The sequence below is a fragment of the Chelonia mydas genome, chromosome 27 (genome assembly GCF_015237465.2).
Source record: "Chelonia mydas isolate rCheMyd1 chromosome 27, rCheMyd1.pri.v2, whole genome shotgun sequence".
Lineage (NCBI taxonomy): Eukaryota > Metazoa > Chordata > Testudines > Cheloniidae > Chelonia > Chelonia mydas.
Window position 1 is genome coordinate 15,313,734 of NC_057860.1, and position 18,617 is coordinate 15,332,350.

Sequence of the window (18,617 nt, forward strand, 5' to 3'; positions counted from 1 at the left end):
GGATCCCCCCGCCCGGGCCACCGAGCCCCCCCGCGGCACCCTGCGCTGTCATAGGCTGAGATGGGGGCGGGAGGGGTCAGGACTCCTGGGTTCTAGTCCTGCTGCGGGAGGGGGGTATCTAGGGCTTGGGGCTAGGACTCCTGGGTTCCTTTCTTGACGGTGCCACTGGCTTGCTCTGACCTTGGCCAAATCACTTTCCCCAGGCCGTGACTCAGTTTCCCCTTCTGTCGTGGGGATAGTGGCCTCTATCCTGAGGGGTTGTGGATGACAGGGGCTGTAGAAGGGCACGTTCCAGAAGTGACCCCCCCCTCCCGTGGGGCAGCTTGGGGGTGTGTAGGAGCCATTGGTGCTGGAGCTGCCATCACAGCTGGTCCACAGCCCCTCCTGCCTCCTCCCCACCGAGCCAAGGCCAGCAGGGAGCATGGTCCCTCCACCCGGATTCGTACAACACTGGGGATGATTACGCCCAGTCTGCGTGTGCCAAGGGGCGCTGATCCCAGCACCATGAGGTCAGGGGTGCAAGAACCCGGCACCTGGGAGCAACCTCTCTTGTGCAGAGGTGAGAGCAGCCACCTGGTCACAGGCAAGGTGAAATGGGGTGACCCGAGTGGGGTCCCGGGGGTCCCGTCCCAGGCGGGGGGGGCAGTGACCCAAGTGGGGGTTGGCGGTCACTCTCTATTGCCTATAGCTAACCCCTGCCCTGTGTATAGGGTACTAGGACAGGAGGAGCCCCGAAAGGCCTGGGAGCCCCTTCCCCGCCCCCCACCCCGTGCTCTCTGTTGCCTACTGCTGCAGCTGGGTTAAGCACAGTTGATAGTGGGAAAACAAACACCAGAGATGCAGATCGCTGGTGTGGCCCCAGTGCTCTGTGCCAGCCCCTTTCCCCCTTGGCTTAGACTGGAGCATGTGGGTCCTGGCTCACTTACCCTGGAGAGAGAACTGAGGGCATAAGCCACTGACTAGTTGTGATACATGACCCAGATAAACAAGAGTGCAGGTAACAGGAGGAAAGAGTCCAGCTCCAGACCAGTCTCCTCCTGGAGGGCAGGGGAATTACGGTTCTGGGGCTTTGTGAGTAGTGGCTTCCTCTGAAGGCTCAGACACAGGAGGCTGGACTGGAGAGGGGGATGTAGTGACTACGTTCCTCTAATCCTGAAACCTAATGCCAAGGATGGGGGCCAGAGGTGGCACTAGGGCTTGTGCTGCCCTTGATGGACTAGCCAGTGTCCATCCCCTGCTAGCCCAGCGTCACCCAGATAAACAGTCACTGGCGGTTTGCTGCCCCCCAATATTATGCTGTCCCAAACTACCTTGCCTGTTGCATCCTATACGGGGAATCTGGGCCCTGATAGGACCCACCGGATTGGTAATTCTCTTTAGGTAAATAGGATGTGTGGTGTCAGTACCAAGAGCTGTGGGGAAAACGCCCTTTCCTCTCCCGTGCCTTGCAAACGGCCCCTCTGCTAATTTGGCTTTGGCCATGTTGATATTCAGAGCAGCAGCCAGGCCTGGCCTGTCACTCTGTGTGCTCTTTGGCGGAGTGGTTCTGACCCAGCCCTGCTAAAGCTGGAGCCAAGGGGAGCTGTGGTGCTCAGCACCTCTGAAAATCAGACCACTTATTTGGGTGCCCAATGTGGATTTAGGCCCTACATTTTAGGCAGCTAAGTTTGAGAAAATTGCCCACAGGTTCCATTTCTGGCTGTTCGGCTGTCTTGCTATGTAACCTTCACCTCTCTGTGCTTGTCTGCCTGTCTCACCAACTGTGAGGGTGAACAGGGTGTTGTCTAGGGTGACCAGATGTCCTGATTTTATAGGGACAGTCCCAATTTTTGAGCCTTTTTCTTATATAGGCTCATTTACCCCCGTCCTGATTTTTCACATTTGCTGTCTGGTCACCCTACTTGTGTCAGTAAGTTGTGGCAAAGATGAAAAGCCCTGTAGAAATGCCTGATACAATCTAATGTGTCTACTGTTCATAAAAAGAACATGTATCACGCAGATTCCTTCTGGCTAGAACATTTATCCTCTCATTGCATTTCTACAATCACAAGTCTGAGAAGAATATGCAAAGGGGTGAACTTGCAGATCTAAATGATGGTTTTCCCCTTCATCATCTGGGACACATGCACTCCCACTGGGACATCCCCATCCATTACCATATAAATTAAAATTACCAGGGAGAGCAGGATTGCTGCTTCCATAAAGCTTTACTCAAGAAAAACTCTTGCAGCAAAATCTCGCATTGCCATTTCCAAAAAGACAGCTGGCTGCAATCTGTGTCTTAATGAGGCTGAACTTTAAAGTGAAAACCCTCTGCTTGAGTCCTTTAACCCGGCGTTCTCATTAATTCCACCTGTAATGAAGGCACAGTGGCTCATGGACTGCAGGAATTGTATTTGTCTCGCACATTCCTGTCACCCTCCTGATTTCAACTGCAGAAGTAAATAAAAATGATTTACCATGGATACATGCGAGTCTATTACTGAAAACAAAATGATTCTGTAGAAGTTTCCTTTAATGAATCATAGATGACTGAGAGGCTCTGTTCGGCACTCTCCAGCTGGGGTATTTTTCATTGCTGATGGCTTGATTCTGCAGGTTCCATTTTTTAGCCTTTAGTTACCGATGGTTAAGTGTGATGTGAGAGCTAAGGATTATTTTGGTTGTTCTCCATGACAACACCAGTTACAATAACAAATTTCTTCCCTGCAAGCTGGACAATTGTCATGCCATGGTCTCCCCAACCTAACCTCTGTGGAGTGACTGCATTTGTGGGGAAAGATTATATGTCTCCCTGTTCCTTATAGGAATCCCCTGTTTCCCTACACTTGAACTCCACCAGCTTGGAAACCAGTTACCTTTGTTACCCTCCTCCATGTGATTAGATGTGCACAGAGTGGAGTGTATGATGTGTCCTCTAGAGGTAGCTACAATTATATTTCTTAGCACAGGAAATCCCAACAGGACTACAGCACCCATGATCCATGCAAGAAGTTAGGTGAGTCTGTGGTTTGAAGAGTGAAAATTAGAGCACAGGGGACTGTTAATTACATATCTCAAATGTTCTGTCTTTTCTTATGAACCATGAACTCCACATGTCTACATTATGGCACATCAACCTTCCACACAGGGCTGACTGGATGAGATTAGCCAGCCACACCGTGATCAGTCTCTGGCCTCCTTAATGAGCCTGAAAGGATCCTACAGAGCGACCTAAGTGTCCCACACTTAGAAGCTAAGCATGCTGCTTTTGCAGTGCTCTCCAGGCCCTTCTAAGGGAGGATGGGGGGAAGGTGGGGCCAACAAAACCCCTGGCCTGAGGGGAGGGGTACACAGGAGACAACACAAACCCCCTGGTAGGGGCAGAAAGGGGGAACTAGGTATGGGGTGAAGAGGGGCAGAGGGCAGAATCAAGGACACAAAGAACCCCTGGCATGGGGTGGGAACGGGGGATGGTGCGTGACCCTCCCGTATCATTAATAACATCGCCCATCGCCAAGGACTTTACAGACCAATGCACGAGGACCCACTTCACCCGGCACAGAACTGCAGCTACCTCTGGGGCGAAACCCATCAGGCAGCGTGATCTGACTAGCACCCACGCGCCCCCCCCACTGTTACCCATAAATCCATTCGTAGGCCGGAGGCGCTGCCCGACCGCTCCAAGGGTCACCCCAGGACGGCCGCCAGTGGCCGCCCGCGGAAGCACGGGCCGGATGGGGGAAGAGGCTGGATGGGGGGGCAGGGCCAGCTGGGCAAGTGGGACTGGCCTGGGGGGGGGAGGGGGAGGGGGAGGCTGGCGGGGGCACTGCACAGGGGAACAGCCCGGGGTGGGGGGCCCGGGGTACATTCGACCGACCCGGTTCCTCCAGCAGTAACTCGAAGCCCCGCCCCCGCATGCCCCGCCCCCGCTGCGCATAAGCCCCGCCCCCCGCTCCAAGCCCCGCCCCGTTCCCCGGAGGCGCAGAGCCCCGCCCCCCGCTCCAAGCCCCGCCCCGTTCCCTGGAAGCGCCGAGCCCCCGCCCCCTGCTCCAAGCCCCGCCCCGTTCCCCGGAAGCCCCGCCCCCTGTGGGGCCGGCGGGGGCGGCGGCGCTTCCGGGAAGATGGCGGCGGCCGAGGCGGCGGCGGAGCGGGCCCGCTAGCGGCGGCGCCGGGCCATGGAGGCGGAGGGCGGGGCGCTGGGCCCCGGCGAGCGCTGGGCCCCGGTCGGGGCGGTGGCGGAGGCGGAGGCGGGCGAGGCCGGGGCCCCGGGCGGGTCGGGGCCGGGCTCGCCGGCGGGCTCGCCCCGCTCGCTGCCGCGGCTCCGCGCCGAGCGCCGCCGCCTGCACGGGGCCCTGCTGGCGCTGGTCTCGCACTTCGCCCAGGTGCAGTTTCGGCTCCGCCAGGTGGCGCGCGCCGGGCCCGCCGAGCAGCAGCGGCTGCTGCGCGAGCTCGAGGACTTCGCCTTCCGCGGCTGCCCGGCCGCGCCGGGGGCCGGGCCCGGGGGGGCGCCGGTGAGTGCGGCCGGGGGGGGGATGATGGATTGCCCGGGGGGCCGGGGGGGAACTGCCCGTGGGGGGGGCGCAGGGGGGGAATTGCCCGGGCCGGGCCCGGGGGGGCGCCGGTGAGTGCGGCCGGGGGGGGATGGATTGCCGGGGGGGAATTTCCCTCGGGGGGGCGGACCGGACCGGGGGGGGGGGGGGCGGGATTGCCCGCGGGGGGAGGCGGGGATGGATTGCCCATGAAGGGGGCCGGGGGGGGGGATTGCCCAGGAAGGGGGCGGGCTGGGGGGCGGGATTGCCCGCAGGGGGTCGGGGGTGAATTGCCTGGGGGGGCCAGGGGTGGATTGGCCGGGGGGGGGCGGACCAGGGGGCGGGATTGCCTGTGAGGGGCCTGGGGTGAATTGCCTGGGGGGGCCGGGGGGGGGGGCGGGATTGCCTGTGAGGGGTCGGGGATGAATTGCCTGGGGGGGGCCAGGGGTGGATTGGCCTGGGGGGCGGACCAGGGGGCGGGATTGCCTGCGGGGGGCGGGCCGGGCGGGGGGGGATTGATTGGCTGGGGGGGCACAGCGCTGCTCCCCGCTCCAGGCACAGCCTCAGGGGGCGCAGTGCCGGTGGCCCGTCTCCACGGAGACTGATGCAGGGGAGAATTCGGAGCCCCCCGTCTTCTGTCCCGCTCCCGCCTTTCGTTCTGCGGAGCGGGTTGCTCTTGAGAGTCACGCTGGCGAGGTACCCCGTGGTCACACCCAGGAGAAGCGGAAGGGCTCCGCTTGCAGAACCCGGTTTCCTGAACAGTGCAATTTACGGGGAACGGCTTCAAGGTCAGAGAACCCGAAATCCAACCTGTGTGCATGGGGCTGGACTGTTCATGCCCAGGCTCTGGACTAATCTGCCCTTGGGCTAAAGCACTGTTTCGCTCCGGTGCACCCATAGTTAGACTCGGCTGCACAGAGTTTTCTTAAACGTGGTTGTTTCACAGTGTGGACAGCCGCTGAATATGACCGTTCACTTTTGAACCTCAGCCATGAAGTGCCCAGTTAAAATGAGAAGGTACGGTGTGTCCAGCAATAGCCATGTGAAGGAAGCTGAAGTGATACTGCACTTCATCTTTGTAGGATATATCATTCTGCCTGGCCTGCTAGCATTTCCCAGGAGCAGTACAAGACAGTCAGGATACAGTATCCATATGAATTTCTCCGGTGTGATTCATTAGCTTAGATCGCTGACAATGTTTGGTATAACCTGCCTGTTAGCCTCCTGCATTACAGTTCCCTTTCCACTCGCATCAGAACAGGGGAAGTTGACCTTCCTCATTTGATCTTACACCTGTACAGATAAATTATATTTACAGTTCCACACCCCCTCCACCTTTTCCTCAAGCACAATGAACAAGGAGTGTTATAGCAAATTATGCATGGGGCGGATCAGGGTGCTGGGCTTAGCCAGGGCCCCTGCTACCAGCTAATGGGGAAGCCCTGTGCAAGGGGCCAGCGCACACTGGAGAAGAGGATGAGAGGGACAGGGAGGTTAATTGGGAATGTTGCTGCCTCTTTGCACATGGGAAATCTGGACGATTGCCATTTGCTTTTTTTAATGTTACTAAAAGCTGCTTAGCAGCTATTACATCACCAAAAACAGCAGGGCAGGGACTTAGAGCTACTCTCAGAAGCAAAGAAGCTTCATCTGTACCCCCACAATTAATCAGTTTTAAATAAGGTACTGTTACAAGGCTTTCAGTACCACTCCAGTCTCCTACACCAAACCTTATTCCAGTGGCAATTTCCTGCCCATCTGCAGTTTTAAAGTGCTCCAGTTTAATCTTGCTTGTTTGCTGCCCTGTGCTGGAAGTGGTGAGGATAGTGAGCAGAATGAACTCTGGCTCTTGGCTGAACCCTCTCTTTCTCTCTCGCTCTCTCTCATTCTGTCTGTAGGCATTAGTACTGCTTGCAAAGTTCAGATTGAAGTCAGGGCAGTTCAAACACTTGCTTGGGACCCTTGATTTTCATGCAGGAGTAGAGATAAGGTTTGTGATCTTGATACTAATTGGCTTTGTATGTAATTCAGAAGGATCCCAAATGTCTGTGAGATAATGAGGTTTTATTTAAATAAATAAAATTTCAGCTACTTTATTTGAGGAAAAACAACAACAAACCCAAATCTAATTTAGAATGTAATTGAATATTTCTGCTTTTTATTCCCATGCTTAATATCTGGAGGCCTTGATACGTGCCACTTTCAATATAAATCTACCTTTTGATTGAGATATAATAGGTTGCATTTGTTTCACTTATGTACAATTTTAGTGCATTATCCAGAAAACCTATTCCTGAAATACCCTTCAGGTTATACCAAGATAAAGTGCCATGCAGCCGTGACTCTTCTCTGTTATGTAGGGCGTGGTGTCAGGTTGCTGCTTCATTCTGAGATCTGTAAGAACTCCAGAAGTTACTATGAGACGTGGTCATCATCTGACTGCTTACAACAAAATTCTCTACTTGCCGAGGTTTCTGACTAGTGAGACTAGAGTAGGGGGGTGCAAGACGCCTGCAGAAACGCTTCTTTTGTATAGAGGTGACTGGGCTGGAATTTCTTCTCCCTGAAAGCCTGCAGCCTCTTGTCAGTGAGGGTGCACAGAACTCGCTAGAGGCATGGGCTGTAAGGTTAACTGCCAAACATCCCTGGTGTAACAATCCTATCTCCAGGGCCTTGGCTATGAGTAGAGTGTTCAATTTCTTTTCCAATAAACTCATTTCAGGGGGAGCGGGAGAATCAGGAGCGAATTGAGGCCCGGAAGGAGAAGCAGCGAGAGCTGATCCTGCAGCTCAAGACGCAACTAGATGACTTGGAGACCTTCGCTTACCAAGAGGGCAGCTATGATTCACTGCCCCAATCCATGGTCATGGAAAGACAGCGGGTAAGGCCTCCGGATCCTCTGCCAGTGCCCTTTCTTAACACCAGCTAGTGCCTCCCTCAGAACACTAGCATGTGGCCAGTGCTGATTCAGGCAGCTGTAATACATCATCATAAGTCTGCACCCATGAGTATAATCCGTGGGGACTACTGCAATTTACTGTTAGTGGACAGAATAAAGTCCGGACTGGCTTCGCCCCAGAATAACTAGTGGGAAAGTGAAAGCAGCAATCTGGCTCCGCAGGTGGGAGGGCCACATGAGATCATGACACTCATTATATGTAATGTTCTGCAGATGATTATAGAGGAGTTAATAAAGAAGCTGGATATGAACTTGAATGAGGATATTGCGTCACTGTCCCCAGAGGAGCTGCGGCAGCAGGTGGATGTGGCTGTTGCCCAGATTGTCAATCCTGCAAGGGTGAAGGAGCAGCTGGTGGAACAGCTGAAGACACAAATACGGGACCTGGAGATGTTCATCAGCTTCATTCAGGGTCCGTGCTGGGTTTTGCTTATACAATCAGGAGAGCTGCTCATTGGTGCAGCAGGGGCATCTTGGGTATAGCATGGCTTGAATCAGGGAGAGGAAGGATGCAGACCTCAATGGGGTAGAATCTGGCACAGAGTAGCACAGACCTCTCGGTGGTGAGGGATAGTGTGTGGAGACCCTGGGGCACTGATACGTGTGATGCTGAGAGGCAGGATGGTCACCCATGTGTAGAGGAACACGAGGCAATACTGACCTGCAGCGTGCAATATGTTGCCGAAATCTTTCAGCTGATGTAGGGATGCAAAATAACGAACTGTTGGCATTGTGGGTTCCTCATTCTAGGTGAAGCTGGAAATCCTGTCCAGGTGGAGGATGGACAGTGTGCATGTTCAGGCAGGAAGCCTGGAAGTGGCCCCTACAAACCGAATGCCAGGCTGCCTCCCGGGAATAACAGAGGTGGGCAATTTACATGTGTTTGGCTCTTGCTGCTTCTCCTTTTGTTAGCCATGGCTTCCATCCTGCAGGAACTGGTGTCCCATCACTTCCTACATTCAGTGCTTTTCCCCTGCCAGTGGTGATTTCCCTTACCCTTTCATTGGTCCAGACAATAAGCCAGAAACCTTATGTTTGACCTCTTACCTTTTCCTGTTGGCCAGTGTGATTGTACAGTGAATGTGCACCAACACATCATTGAGGGATAGGGTCGCTCTTCAACGTGGAGCTCACAAAAATGAGGGGCTTCTGATAATTATCTAGCAGCAGACATAATGCAGACAAGGTGCTGTGCAGTCTCTCCTGACATGCTGTAGCTTTACCAAAGCAGCTCAGTCTTGGCCTGCACCACTCCAGCTGTTCTAGTCCTGGGCTCTTCATCAGCAGAAGTCGCTGGCTGGTGTGTCTATTCGTTATAGTTTACAATGAGACCATCAACTTAAGAGCTTGATTTGGTCCCAGGTTCTGGCATAAGCAGGCCAGGTTATTCCCTGAGACCACTAGTTCCTTGCACATGAGCAACTTCCTTCCACAAAAGCTTCTGGCACCCTGTCATTATCCTTCTGATACTGGGATATCCACAAATCTGTGTCTGAAACACCCTCTCCCCTCACTAGAGGTCTTAAAATTCTGCTATGGTCACTTGTGCCTGCTAAAAGAGCACCCCTAGTAGGATTCATTCTCTGCCACGTGATTTAAGGTGGATAATGCGGTTTGCGAATGGGACACATGAATATCTGATGCCCCATTTTCCAGTTTGCATGAGTGCTGAGAAGCTGCCACTCTCTCTTGAGCAAAGCCGCATGAATCACCCAGCCAGCAGCACCAGAGCGAAAGCATCCCCTAGTGGAGTGGCTGATGAGCTCCCTGTTTATAGGAATAAGCATAGAGAATCAGATTTATCTAACGGCATCATTCCTCCTTTTCCCTAACCAAACAGTGAACCCAGAGGATGCCAGGAAGATGCGAGAAACAGGCCTGCACCTTATGCGTCGCATGCTTGCTGTGCTGCAGATATTTGCTGTCAGTCAGTTTGGCTGTGCTACAGGTCAGATCCCCCGCACCCTCTGGCAGAAGGACCAGGCCAATAAGGACTATTCTCCCTTAATTAAGAAACTGGAATTTTCTGTAGACCAAGTGAGGCAGCTGGCACTGAAGCACCAGCACCAGGATCATGTGCTCAGCTATTCCAGCATGCAGGATGTCTCCTTAGGAGCAAGAGATGAGCTGACGCTGGCTGTGCGGAAGGAACTGACCATTGCTATACGAGACCTGATGGCTCATGGGCTCTATGCCTCTTCTCAAGGGATGAGCTTGGTGTTGGCACCCATTGCGTGCCTGATTCCTGCACTTACCTCGTCGCCACAGACCATGCACCCCTGGGAACTCTTTGTGAAGTATTACAACACCAAGAACGGCCGCGCCTTCGTGGAGTCCCCAGCGCGCAAGCTCTCCCAGTCTTTTTCCCTTCCCGTGATGGGGGGCATCACTGTGACCCCCAAGCAGAGCCTGTTAACGGCTATTCACACTGTCCTCACAGAGCATGATCCATTCAAGCGCAGTGCGGACTCTGAACTGAAAGCCCTGGTGTGCATGGCATTAAATGAACAGCGTCTGGTTTCCTGGGTGAACCTGATCTGCAAATCTGGGGCTCTGATACAGTCTCACTATCAGCCCTGGAGCTACGTGGCCAACACAGGCTTTGAGAGTGCACTCAACCTTCTCAGCCGCCTGAGCAATTTAAAGTTCAACCTTCCTGTTGACCTGGCTGTCCGGCAGCTGAAAAACATCAGAGATGCTTTTTGATGTGCCCTTTCTGGATTAGCCCCCTTTCCCCCATAGGAATGTATTAACTTACTTGCTTAGAGGAGGAGCCTTGTTTATGACCAAACTTGCCGCCTTTGAAGCTGGTTGTGTCTACTAGGATAGCAGTCTCCTGTCTTGATACTGGAAACCTCCCTTACAAGATTGCCTGTGAGGAAATGCTGCAGATGTTTGGGTTGTGTGCCACCTCGCCCAGGCCTATGATAATGCAGCTCCTAACAGCAGAGCTGCTGCACCCCATCTGCCGGTGCCTTGCCTCTGTCACATGCATTAGGAGTGAACCACTGTCTGAAATGCAATAAAAAGGGCCTGATTTTACAGCCAGTGCATCGGAGCAGCTCCCGTGGAGTTCAGTGGAAGCAGTTCCTGTGCTGTGGCTGCACGTCAGCCCCCAGAATTTTTAGTCTAAAAGCTGTCACTTGTGGCATTTGGCTATTTCACACAGAGTTGGGTGCGGCTTTTTGACAGATATACCTTCCTTCTGCTGCTTAGGCTTGATGTAACATGCCCGGTGGTGGAGTCAGACATCCCCTCCCCCACGTTTATGTAGATTTTGAATGTACAGGAGGCCTGGGAACAATTTCTGCCCTGAGCTATAGTTGCCTGTTGGTTTGTATCTTGCAGGATTAGTGGCTGCAGAAGTCCAGACATTGAGATTCTTTGGACTATGGGGTGACAGGTGACTCGATTGAGCATTCAGGTGCATTGTGTAAGAATCTCAGCTCCCTCTTGGAGCTTTGGTCAAAGCCCTGAATACCAGTTCAGGCCAGGGTTTCATTGCAGATGCATTGGTTTAACAACTGTAAACAAATATTCCCTTTTCCAGTTACTGTGTTTAACTTGAGTTAATTATTAGCCCCTGTGCTGCAAGAACAGTTGCTCATATGGCTCCTTGTAGAAAATAAATTGTAGTAGTTACAGATGTCTGATATTCCCAGTGTAATTCCTGAGAGCACTTCTGTGGTCAGTATCTCTTGGCCAGAACTTTCTACATCGAGTGTATTTGGTTATTGTGTAACTGAGCATTTTCTGCTGGTCTGAGGGCAAAGCTTCCTGCACTGGTTACAGGTAGGTCTGCAGTCAAATCAGTCAGCGCTGTGGAAGTAGTAATCTGCAAGAGAAAATCACTTCTGGCATCAGAAGAGAACTGAGGCTTTGACTGGAATAGAGCTGAGGGGAGTGGTCTCCTTTGTACATGCATCAGTGATGCCCTGAGCAGCAGGTAGTGGATTTATATGGGAAACAGTAGTGTCTCAGTGTGGCCTCCTGTTCCCTTCAGCTTCCTGGCAAAACAGCAACATCCGAGTCTCGGGCACATGGGGGAGGGTTGGGAGTGACCATTCCAGTTGTACATTTAGTAGCTAGAAATAGGGCTGTCAAGGTAGTTTCTTTGTTCCCAATTTCCCCACTGTTCATAATAGCTCTCTCTTTGAAGCTTGAAAAGGAATGTTTTCTTACTACCAGTTCCTCTCAGTTGCACGCACAGTTTAGTGCAGTCGGGCTGCACGCTTCTACTTATTTCTGACTAAAAAGCATTGAAACTATTATTTGGGAAAACATCTAGAATTACATAGACTGACACCACAGATTTTGGACATTGAGCACTGGGGCCCATCTGCTCTCATTGAAGTTAATGACGAAGTTGCCACTACAGAGAGACCAGAATCTGCTCCTTCCCCCCCCCCCAAAAAAAAAAAAAAAAAAATTATTTGCGTGTTTGGAGCAGAGTGAAATTTACAGTACACTGTAAGGAGGGTGTTAGTTTCTTTGAAGAATTAGTGGTTAGTAATACATTCCTCCACATGTTTTTAATGCAGAAATAGTTTACTGTAATATAATGAAAACCAGCAGCAGTGACTCTTACATATGTGGAAACTGTTTTCATGTTGTACCCTTCAGTTATGAAACTGTTCATGTATTTTCAGAGGCTTGTCTAAGGGTGAAAAATTCCAAGCTTATTTATCCAGATAAACTTGTCTTCCTGGACAGCAAATTATAGAATTACCAATGACCAACCACATTAAGATTAGCTGGAGAGGCAAGATTTAATTCAAGAATAATTTCCATGGAACATTCCCCTTTCTGGTTTGACTATTTTTTGTCTGAAATCTGTATGTTTTTGTTAAATCTGTGGCAGTTACAAATAAGTTGGCAGTTGAAGTGTCTGATTGCTGGAAAGGCTTTTCTGGGGCCCTCAATGGTTCCATAAAGCATCTTGTCTTCAGGTTTTTCTGATTCTTAACTCCATTTTGTGTTAACAGTGCTATGCTGGAGAAGTTTGTGTTGTACACTAGTTCAGAAATCTGCTTTATTTCTGATGTTGATTTTGTTCTGATTTTAGGTCTGTGCATATGTGCAATAGGATGGATGTATTTGTGTTGTGGAGAGTACAATATCTATTGCTGATAATAAAAGTCATAGTGGTTTGTGTATGTTTTATTACGTGTACATTAATAAACTGTTAATACACCCTCTCATTCCTTCTAGACTTTGAATCTTTGGTTCATACCTACAGCTATTACCTTTATAGCTTGTATGCTGAACCATTATTTAGGAACAGAACATTTAGGAACAGATCATTGGTAACTAAAAACTGGCGTCAGCAAGGACGCAACTGGGCACCACCAGGGGCAGCTGATGTCTTAATAGGAAAAAACCCCAAAACTTCTGGAAGGTCAAGTGCACCCCTTCCACATGGGCTCAGGGGTGGGGTGAGGAAGAGGCTACCTTGGCCTTGAGGGCTGGAGTGGAAAGGATTGTCCATTTTAAAGTTTGCACGCTTGTCTGGAGTAATACCTTAATACCTTAGCTGCCCCATGGAAAAAAACGTGGAGGGGGGAAGATGCTACTTCTCCATTGTGTGGGTGGGAGAGGCAGGGGGGTCGGTCGGGGTCGCTGGTTCAGTTCCCGACAGTGTGTGGGGAGGGGCGGTTTACATGACTGCAGGGGGGAGATAAAATCATCTTTTTGAGGGCGTCTAAGTGTAAGGCGCACCCGCGGCCAAGGGGCGGGGGCAGCTGTAGCACCCGCCGCCCCTTTAAACGCGCTGAAATGTGCACGGGGGGGAAATGTGCACGGTGCTGTGCCTCCCCCCCCCAGCCAGGGAGCCCGGCCGTGCTCGGCGCTGTATCAGCTGCACCGCGCACGCGCCCCGCCCCTGGAGACCGGACGAGCGCGGAGCTGCCGCTCCCCCGGGCCAGGCCCCCCACGGCTGCAGGGGGCCGGGTCCGCCGCGCGGCTCGGGCGGAAGCGGAAGTCAGGTGACCGGAAGCGCGGGGTGAAAGGTCGGCGCCGCGGCGGCTCTTTCCTTTTCCGGTCTGGGCGCCATCGGAGCCGCAGCCTCGGTGGGTCCTGGGCGGCGGGGCCGCCATCGGCCGCCATCCGCGGGGCGGCGGGGCCCGGCTGGGGGCGCGCGGGGCCGGGCGGGTCCGCGGCGGGGCCGGGCCCTCGGGCCGGGCGGGGCTGGAGCCGGGGATGCTCCTGCGGGCAGCGGGCTCGGGACCCCGCGGGGCAGGTTCCCGGGGCGGGGGGCCCGGGCCGGGGTGGGCGCCCCCGGGCGGGAGGGGGGGGCCCGGTCCTGGGGGGGGGCCCCGGCGGCTGCCTGGCCCCTAACGCCTGTTCTCCCCTGGCAGAGATGGGGAAGTTCATGAAGCCCGGGAAGGTGGTGCTCGTCCTGGCTGGGCGCTACTCGGGCCGTAAAGCCGTCATCGTGAAGGTAAGTCACCCGCTGAGAACAGGCCTTGCCCGGGGCCCAAAGCTGCGAGTACCGGGGAGGGGCCTTCGGCAGCGGTGGCCTAGCGCCCGGACCTTTCTGGGTGCTGTTGAAAAGCAGAGGGCGGGCCAGGGCTTGGCCTGGGGTATGTAAGGGGCGGCCCCACCTGCAGGTCTGGGGGTTCATGAATGATTTGCTCCCCATCCCTTTGGCATGTAAACGTGGGGCATATTTAAAGAGCCAAAGGCTCTCCCCAGTCTCCATAGTTCTCTGTGCCAGTCTAGCGAGAGGCCTGTTCTGAACACGGCTGGGGATTTATGGGTTCTGATCTTAGTTGTCACTTAATCCCTTTGTGGTTTTATGTGGTTTAAATCAACCTCTGTAGGCCTTAGTTGCTGTGTGTGTGTGTGTTCGGTGAGGGCTGGTTAACGTTTGCTGAGTGGGTCACAGGCCAGTGCACCGACATTCATGGTGCGCCAGGATGTGACGGATTGTCTAATGGTCAGGTACTAATCTAGGATTGGGAGTCCCAGGGCCGATTAGCTGCTGTGTCGCAAACTTGCTTTTGGACCCTGGACAAGTCACTTAATTCCTCTGGGTACATCTGGCTGCACTGTTACCTTCAGCGCACTCGCTTGAGCAGAGATAGCATGGATCTGTCTACCTGTGCTGGGAATCCAGCCTCCCAGGAGCTGTGCAGGGATAACCTCTGTGCCTCAGTTTCTCACCTGTAAATGGTATAATAGCACTGCCACCTCACGGGGGGATTGTGAGGATAAATACATTAAAGATTGTGGGGCGCTCAGATTTTATAGTGACAAGGGCTGGATAAGCACATAAAGTAATTAGACATCTGCTTTCTCTGTGTTACCTAGGAGCATCTGTCATCCATATGCTGCTTGTCGGGCTGAGAACGGAGATGCCTAGAAACATTAACTGCTAGAGCTAGATAGTTTGAGGTTGTTGCGTATATCCTGTTGTTATTCATGGGGGTTGCACACCTGCAGAAGAGAAGCCTCTAAAAATTCCATGGAATACAGCGTGAGCGTTCTGGGGACTTCCCTTAGTGCTGCTTTTTGTGGCGTGCGGGCTTTAGATCTGTTCACATAGCTGAGGATTTTCTTTTGGGTTCTCTGCACCCTGCCATTTGGCGCTCTCTCCAACGCCTTAAACTCGTTAAGCTATAGCAGTTTTTTCTGTTCAAAAGGTAGAAGGCTCTATGGTGACCTCCCAGAATCCAGGTGTCTGTGCGTTGCTAATAGGTCTCCTGTGTGTTTCAGAACATTGATGATGGTACCTCGGACCGACCGTATAGCCATGCCCTGGTGGCTGGTATTGATAGGTACCCACGGAAGGTAACTGCTGCAATGGGCAAAAAGAAGATAGCGAAGAGGTCCAAGATCAAATCTTTTGTGAAGGTTTATAACTACAACCATCTAATGCCCACCAGGTGAGCAGGCTCGGGGCTCCCTGAAGTGCTGCTGATAGAACTAGTAAATTCCTTTTCATTTCCTTCCACGTGGCAAAAGCAGCTTTTCTCTATGGTAAAGCCAAGAAATCTGCTTCTCTGAGATTTCCTCAGTTATGTCCTTATGCAGCTCAGTGAATAGATTTGCAGGATGCTGATTTGGGTGGCCAGAGCTAGTTATCTTGGAGGATTCAAAAGTTGGGGTGAGACCTTCATGATCTTCCCCATTCATTTATCATCACGATTCAGGCTGACACTCTCACTGTGGGAGAGAAAAGGAGGACTTGTGGGACCTTAGAGACTAACCAATTTATTTGAGCGTAAGCTTTCGTGAGCTACAGCTCACTTCATCGGATGCATACTGTGGGAGAGGTCGGTGAACAAATTCTGTTGTCCCCAAATGCATCTCTTGTGGCATTGGCCATTATTTAGACCTTTCCTTTTTTTCTTTGGCTGGAGACAGCCTTCCTCTTCCTCTTGTAAGCTCTGAAGAGGATTTGTAATAATGATACGGATCTCCTTGGTAAGGGACTTTGAGATCTTATGGACAGCGCAATAGGAAGAGCTGGGTATTTGGGGACTGTAGCAGAACCAGAGCATTTCATGATACTGTCACTGGCCTTCCCTTCCCCGGTTCTGTTAGTGTTGTGTGCTTCTGAGTGCACAGTGAGGGCAAAGCAAGGCTGCTTGGCACCTCTCACACCATCTGCTGGCTCAGAGTGCGTGAGGACTCCTGGGTCATTAGGGGTGCTGGCCTGATTCTGTCTCTTAGGTATGTTTTAACTGCCATCATTCTGTGGGCTGGCAGGAGAGGTGCACTGTCTAGCCAGGCTCAGGCTAGCTCTCTCGCACCCTGGCATGTGGGTGTAGCACATCTTTGGGGTGTTTCAAAGCCTGCTGTTCCCTCTCTCTCAGGTATTCTGTTGATATTCCTCTGGACAAAACCGTTGTCAATAAAGATGTGTTCAGGGACCCTGCGCTAAAACGCAAGGCAAGGCGCGAAGCCAAGGTGAAATTTGAGGAAAGGTGAGTTGGAAACTTGTTTCTCCCTCCCCTAGCTGCTTGTTACATTTTCACTTCTTTATTGAACTGTAGGAATCTGTTTATACTTCAGTTTCTGAGTCATTGAAACCTGCAACCCAGTGCCCCGGCTTGTTCTTGTTCTCAAGTGAAGTGTATCCATCCTGACAGCTGTTGGCTGGGAGACCCGAGGAACACCGAGTTCATATAGCACTGATGTCCCAGCATGCTCCTGAGTGGGGCTGTGCTGGCCCTGCAGTGACAGTAACCGAGGGTCTGGCTGCTTGAGGATGTTAAGATCTTTTGCATTAACTGTAAATTAACACCAGGCCTCATCCTAAGTTAATATTTACGTAACTTCCCTCCTTCACCTAAAATTCTACCTTTTCAGCTGGATACGTATAATTTTTCACTTCCTGTCCTTCAGTGTGTACTCTTTACCCCCAAGGAGGTTGCATTCTAGTGGTGGGGGCCAGATTCTTGCAAAGCAATGTGTTACGTTAACCAGATTTAATACTGCACTTGCACAAGCACCTGTGACCAAGGGGAGGAGTAGGAGCAGATAGGACCGTAAAGGAGCTGTTTCCTAATTTTGTTGGTGTGGCGTCCTGACATCGTGTTCCTTAGTTACCTGTTAGGTGCATGTCACTGGATTCCCTTTCCTAAGTACATGACTCCAGTGTGCCCCGGCTGCAATCAGTGCTTCAGGCTGGCTGATTTGCCTTCTCAGTGGCCTCTTTCAGAGCCTCCCCTTCAAAGGAAGGAATTGTGACTAGCATCCCCCGCAACAAGAAGCAATCATCCTTTCTTGGGACTTGCCTGCAGAAGGGGTAGTGGCTTCTGTAGCCATCCTCACTGCCTTGGCTCCTTTGTTAGCTGCAGGATTACGCTGCTGTATCTGCTCTGGCTGACCTCTGGCTTGGGGCTGTGCAGATGTCTTGCTAACTTTGGGGTTGTGAAATACCTAGTGGGAATTGTCAGTCCTGCAACTGCCAAGAGTTGCTGCCCTTGTCCCCTGTCGTCTTGCTGACTATACAGGGTTAAAGAGGAAATTGTAGGCCTCATTTAACTTGGTTTGGGGCACACATCTCCATGCTGTACTTAACCAATCAGAGAAGCTAGTTCTGTCCAGGCAGATGCTGTTTTACATTCTGGGGTTATTCCCCTCCAGGTGAGGCACTGGCCCAGGATTTGGTGTAGGGAGTGGCATTTTTGCTTTGCTTTCCTCCTTCCAAAGGCCTGTCACGCCTATTAGCAGGCTCGTCTCAGCCTCCTGTAGTGCTTCTGATGTGGCCAAAGGGGTCACTGCATAGTAGTGAGGTGGCTCCCTCTTCATGAGGAGCTGAACTCACTGCTCTCCAGCCATGATGACGGACTGGGCTCTCTGCTGTGCGACCTGTGTGGCCAGGCTGCAGTGCCCACAGGAGCAAATTCTCACTAGTGGGTTTAACCCAAGCAGATGAGGGTGAAGAGTCCCATGTGAGTTTTCTCTGCAAAAGGTTGGGGGAGGGAGGTGGTGGCTGCTCCAGAGCCCCACTCAGGCTGGGCAGATGTGCGCTTCTGTGGGCCTGAAGTGTGGGCTGAGGCTCGTTCGGGACACTGGTGCCAAGCGTTCCCTAATGTGTGGATTGTGCCTCTCTTTCAGATACAAGACTGGCAAGAATAAGTGGTTCTTCCAGAAGCTGCGATTCTAAACTTGTAACATGGCTGCATCAATAAATGTTTATTAAAAAACATTTTGTTGCCCTGTAAAGTGTTCCCTGGTGCGAAGCATCTGGCTTTGCGGTGTAAACATCACTGGCTCTGTGCTTCGATTAGATGACTTGCAGGGGTAATTACAGTCGAAGCGTTAAATGGAATTAAATACTAACCGAGATGGCTTTGGAGAACTGCCCTAAGAGTTCTCTCCGTATCTGATGCCTTCCCCACACAATGCTGAGAGCAGATGACAAAGCTGCTCCACCTTTCCAGCAATGGAGGCTGGGTAGTCTAAAATGCGCTGAACATGAATTTAAGGTCACTCATGGGGAGGGAAATGATTCGGGATCCTGCTATTCCAGCTGGCTTTGGTTCTTTGCCTAAGAAATGGGAGTGATACGTTCAGTTTGGGGGTGGGGGGGTGTCATTTTTTTCCAACTGCCTTTGCTAAGTATTGGTCTTTATCTGGCAAGTGGCAACTTTGATTCTAATAGTCTCCAACTGCATCATTGACCTTTTGGGAGC

General features: G+C 52.3%; 2 protein-coding genes across 3 annotated transcripts; both read left to right on the forward strand.

Annotated features, from left to right (window-relative positions):
- The first annotated feature begins 4,142 nt into the window (after positions 1 to 4,142).
- On the forward strand, positions 4,143 to 12,671 carry RUNDC1 (RUN domain containing 1). 2 transcript variants are annotated; one of them, XM_037886899.2, is made up of 5 exons: positions 4,143 to 4,493; positions 7,234 to 7,392; positions 7,684 to 7,882; positions 8,221 to 8,334; positions 9,311 to 12,671. In XM_037886899.2, exons 1-5 carry the CDS (start codon positions 4,158 to 4,160, stop codon positions 10,174 to 10,176), a joined length of 1,674 nt encoding a protein of 557 aa, XP_037742827.1. In that variant the 5' UTR covers positions 4,143 to 4,157; the 3' UTR covers positions 10,177 to 12,671. The 2 variants fall into 2 exon arrangements, with proteins under 2 accessions (XP_037742827.1, XP_043392637.1); XM_043536702.1 differs by lacking the exon at positions 8,221 to 8,334.
- Positions 12,672 to 13,406: 735 nt separating this feature from the next.
- RPL27 (ribosomal protein L27) lies at positions 13,407 to 18,130 on the forward strand. Its single transcript, XM_037886983.2, has 5 exons — positions 13,407 to 13,538; positions 13,827 to 13,909; positions 15,187 to 15,356; positions 16,290 to 16,400; positions 18,040 to 18,130. Exons 2-5 carry the CDS (start codon positions 13,829 to 13,831, stop codon positions 18,086 to 18,088), a joined length of 411 nt encoding a protein of 136 aa, XP_037742911.1. The 5' UTR covers positions 13,407 to 13,538; positions 13,827 to 13,828; the 3' UTR covers positions 18,089 to 18,130.
- The last annotated feature ends 487 nt before the right edge of the window (positions 18,131 to 18,617 follow it).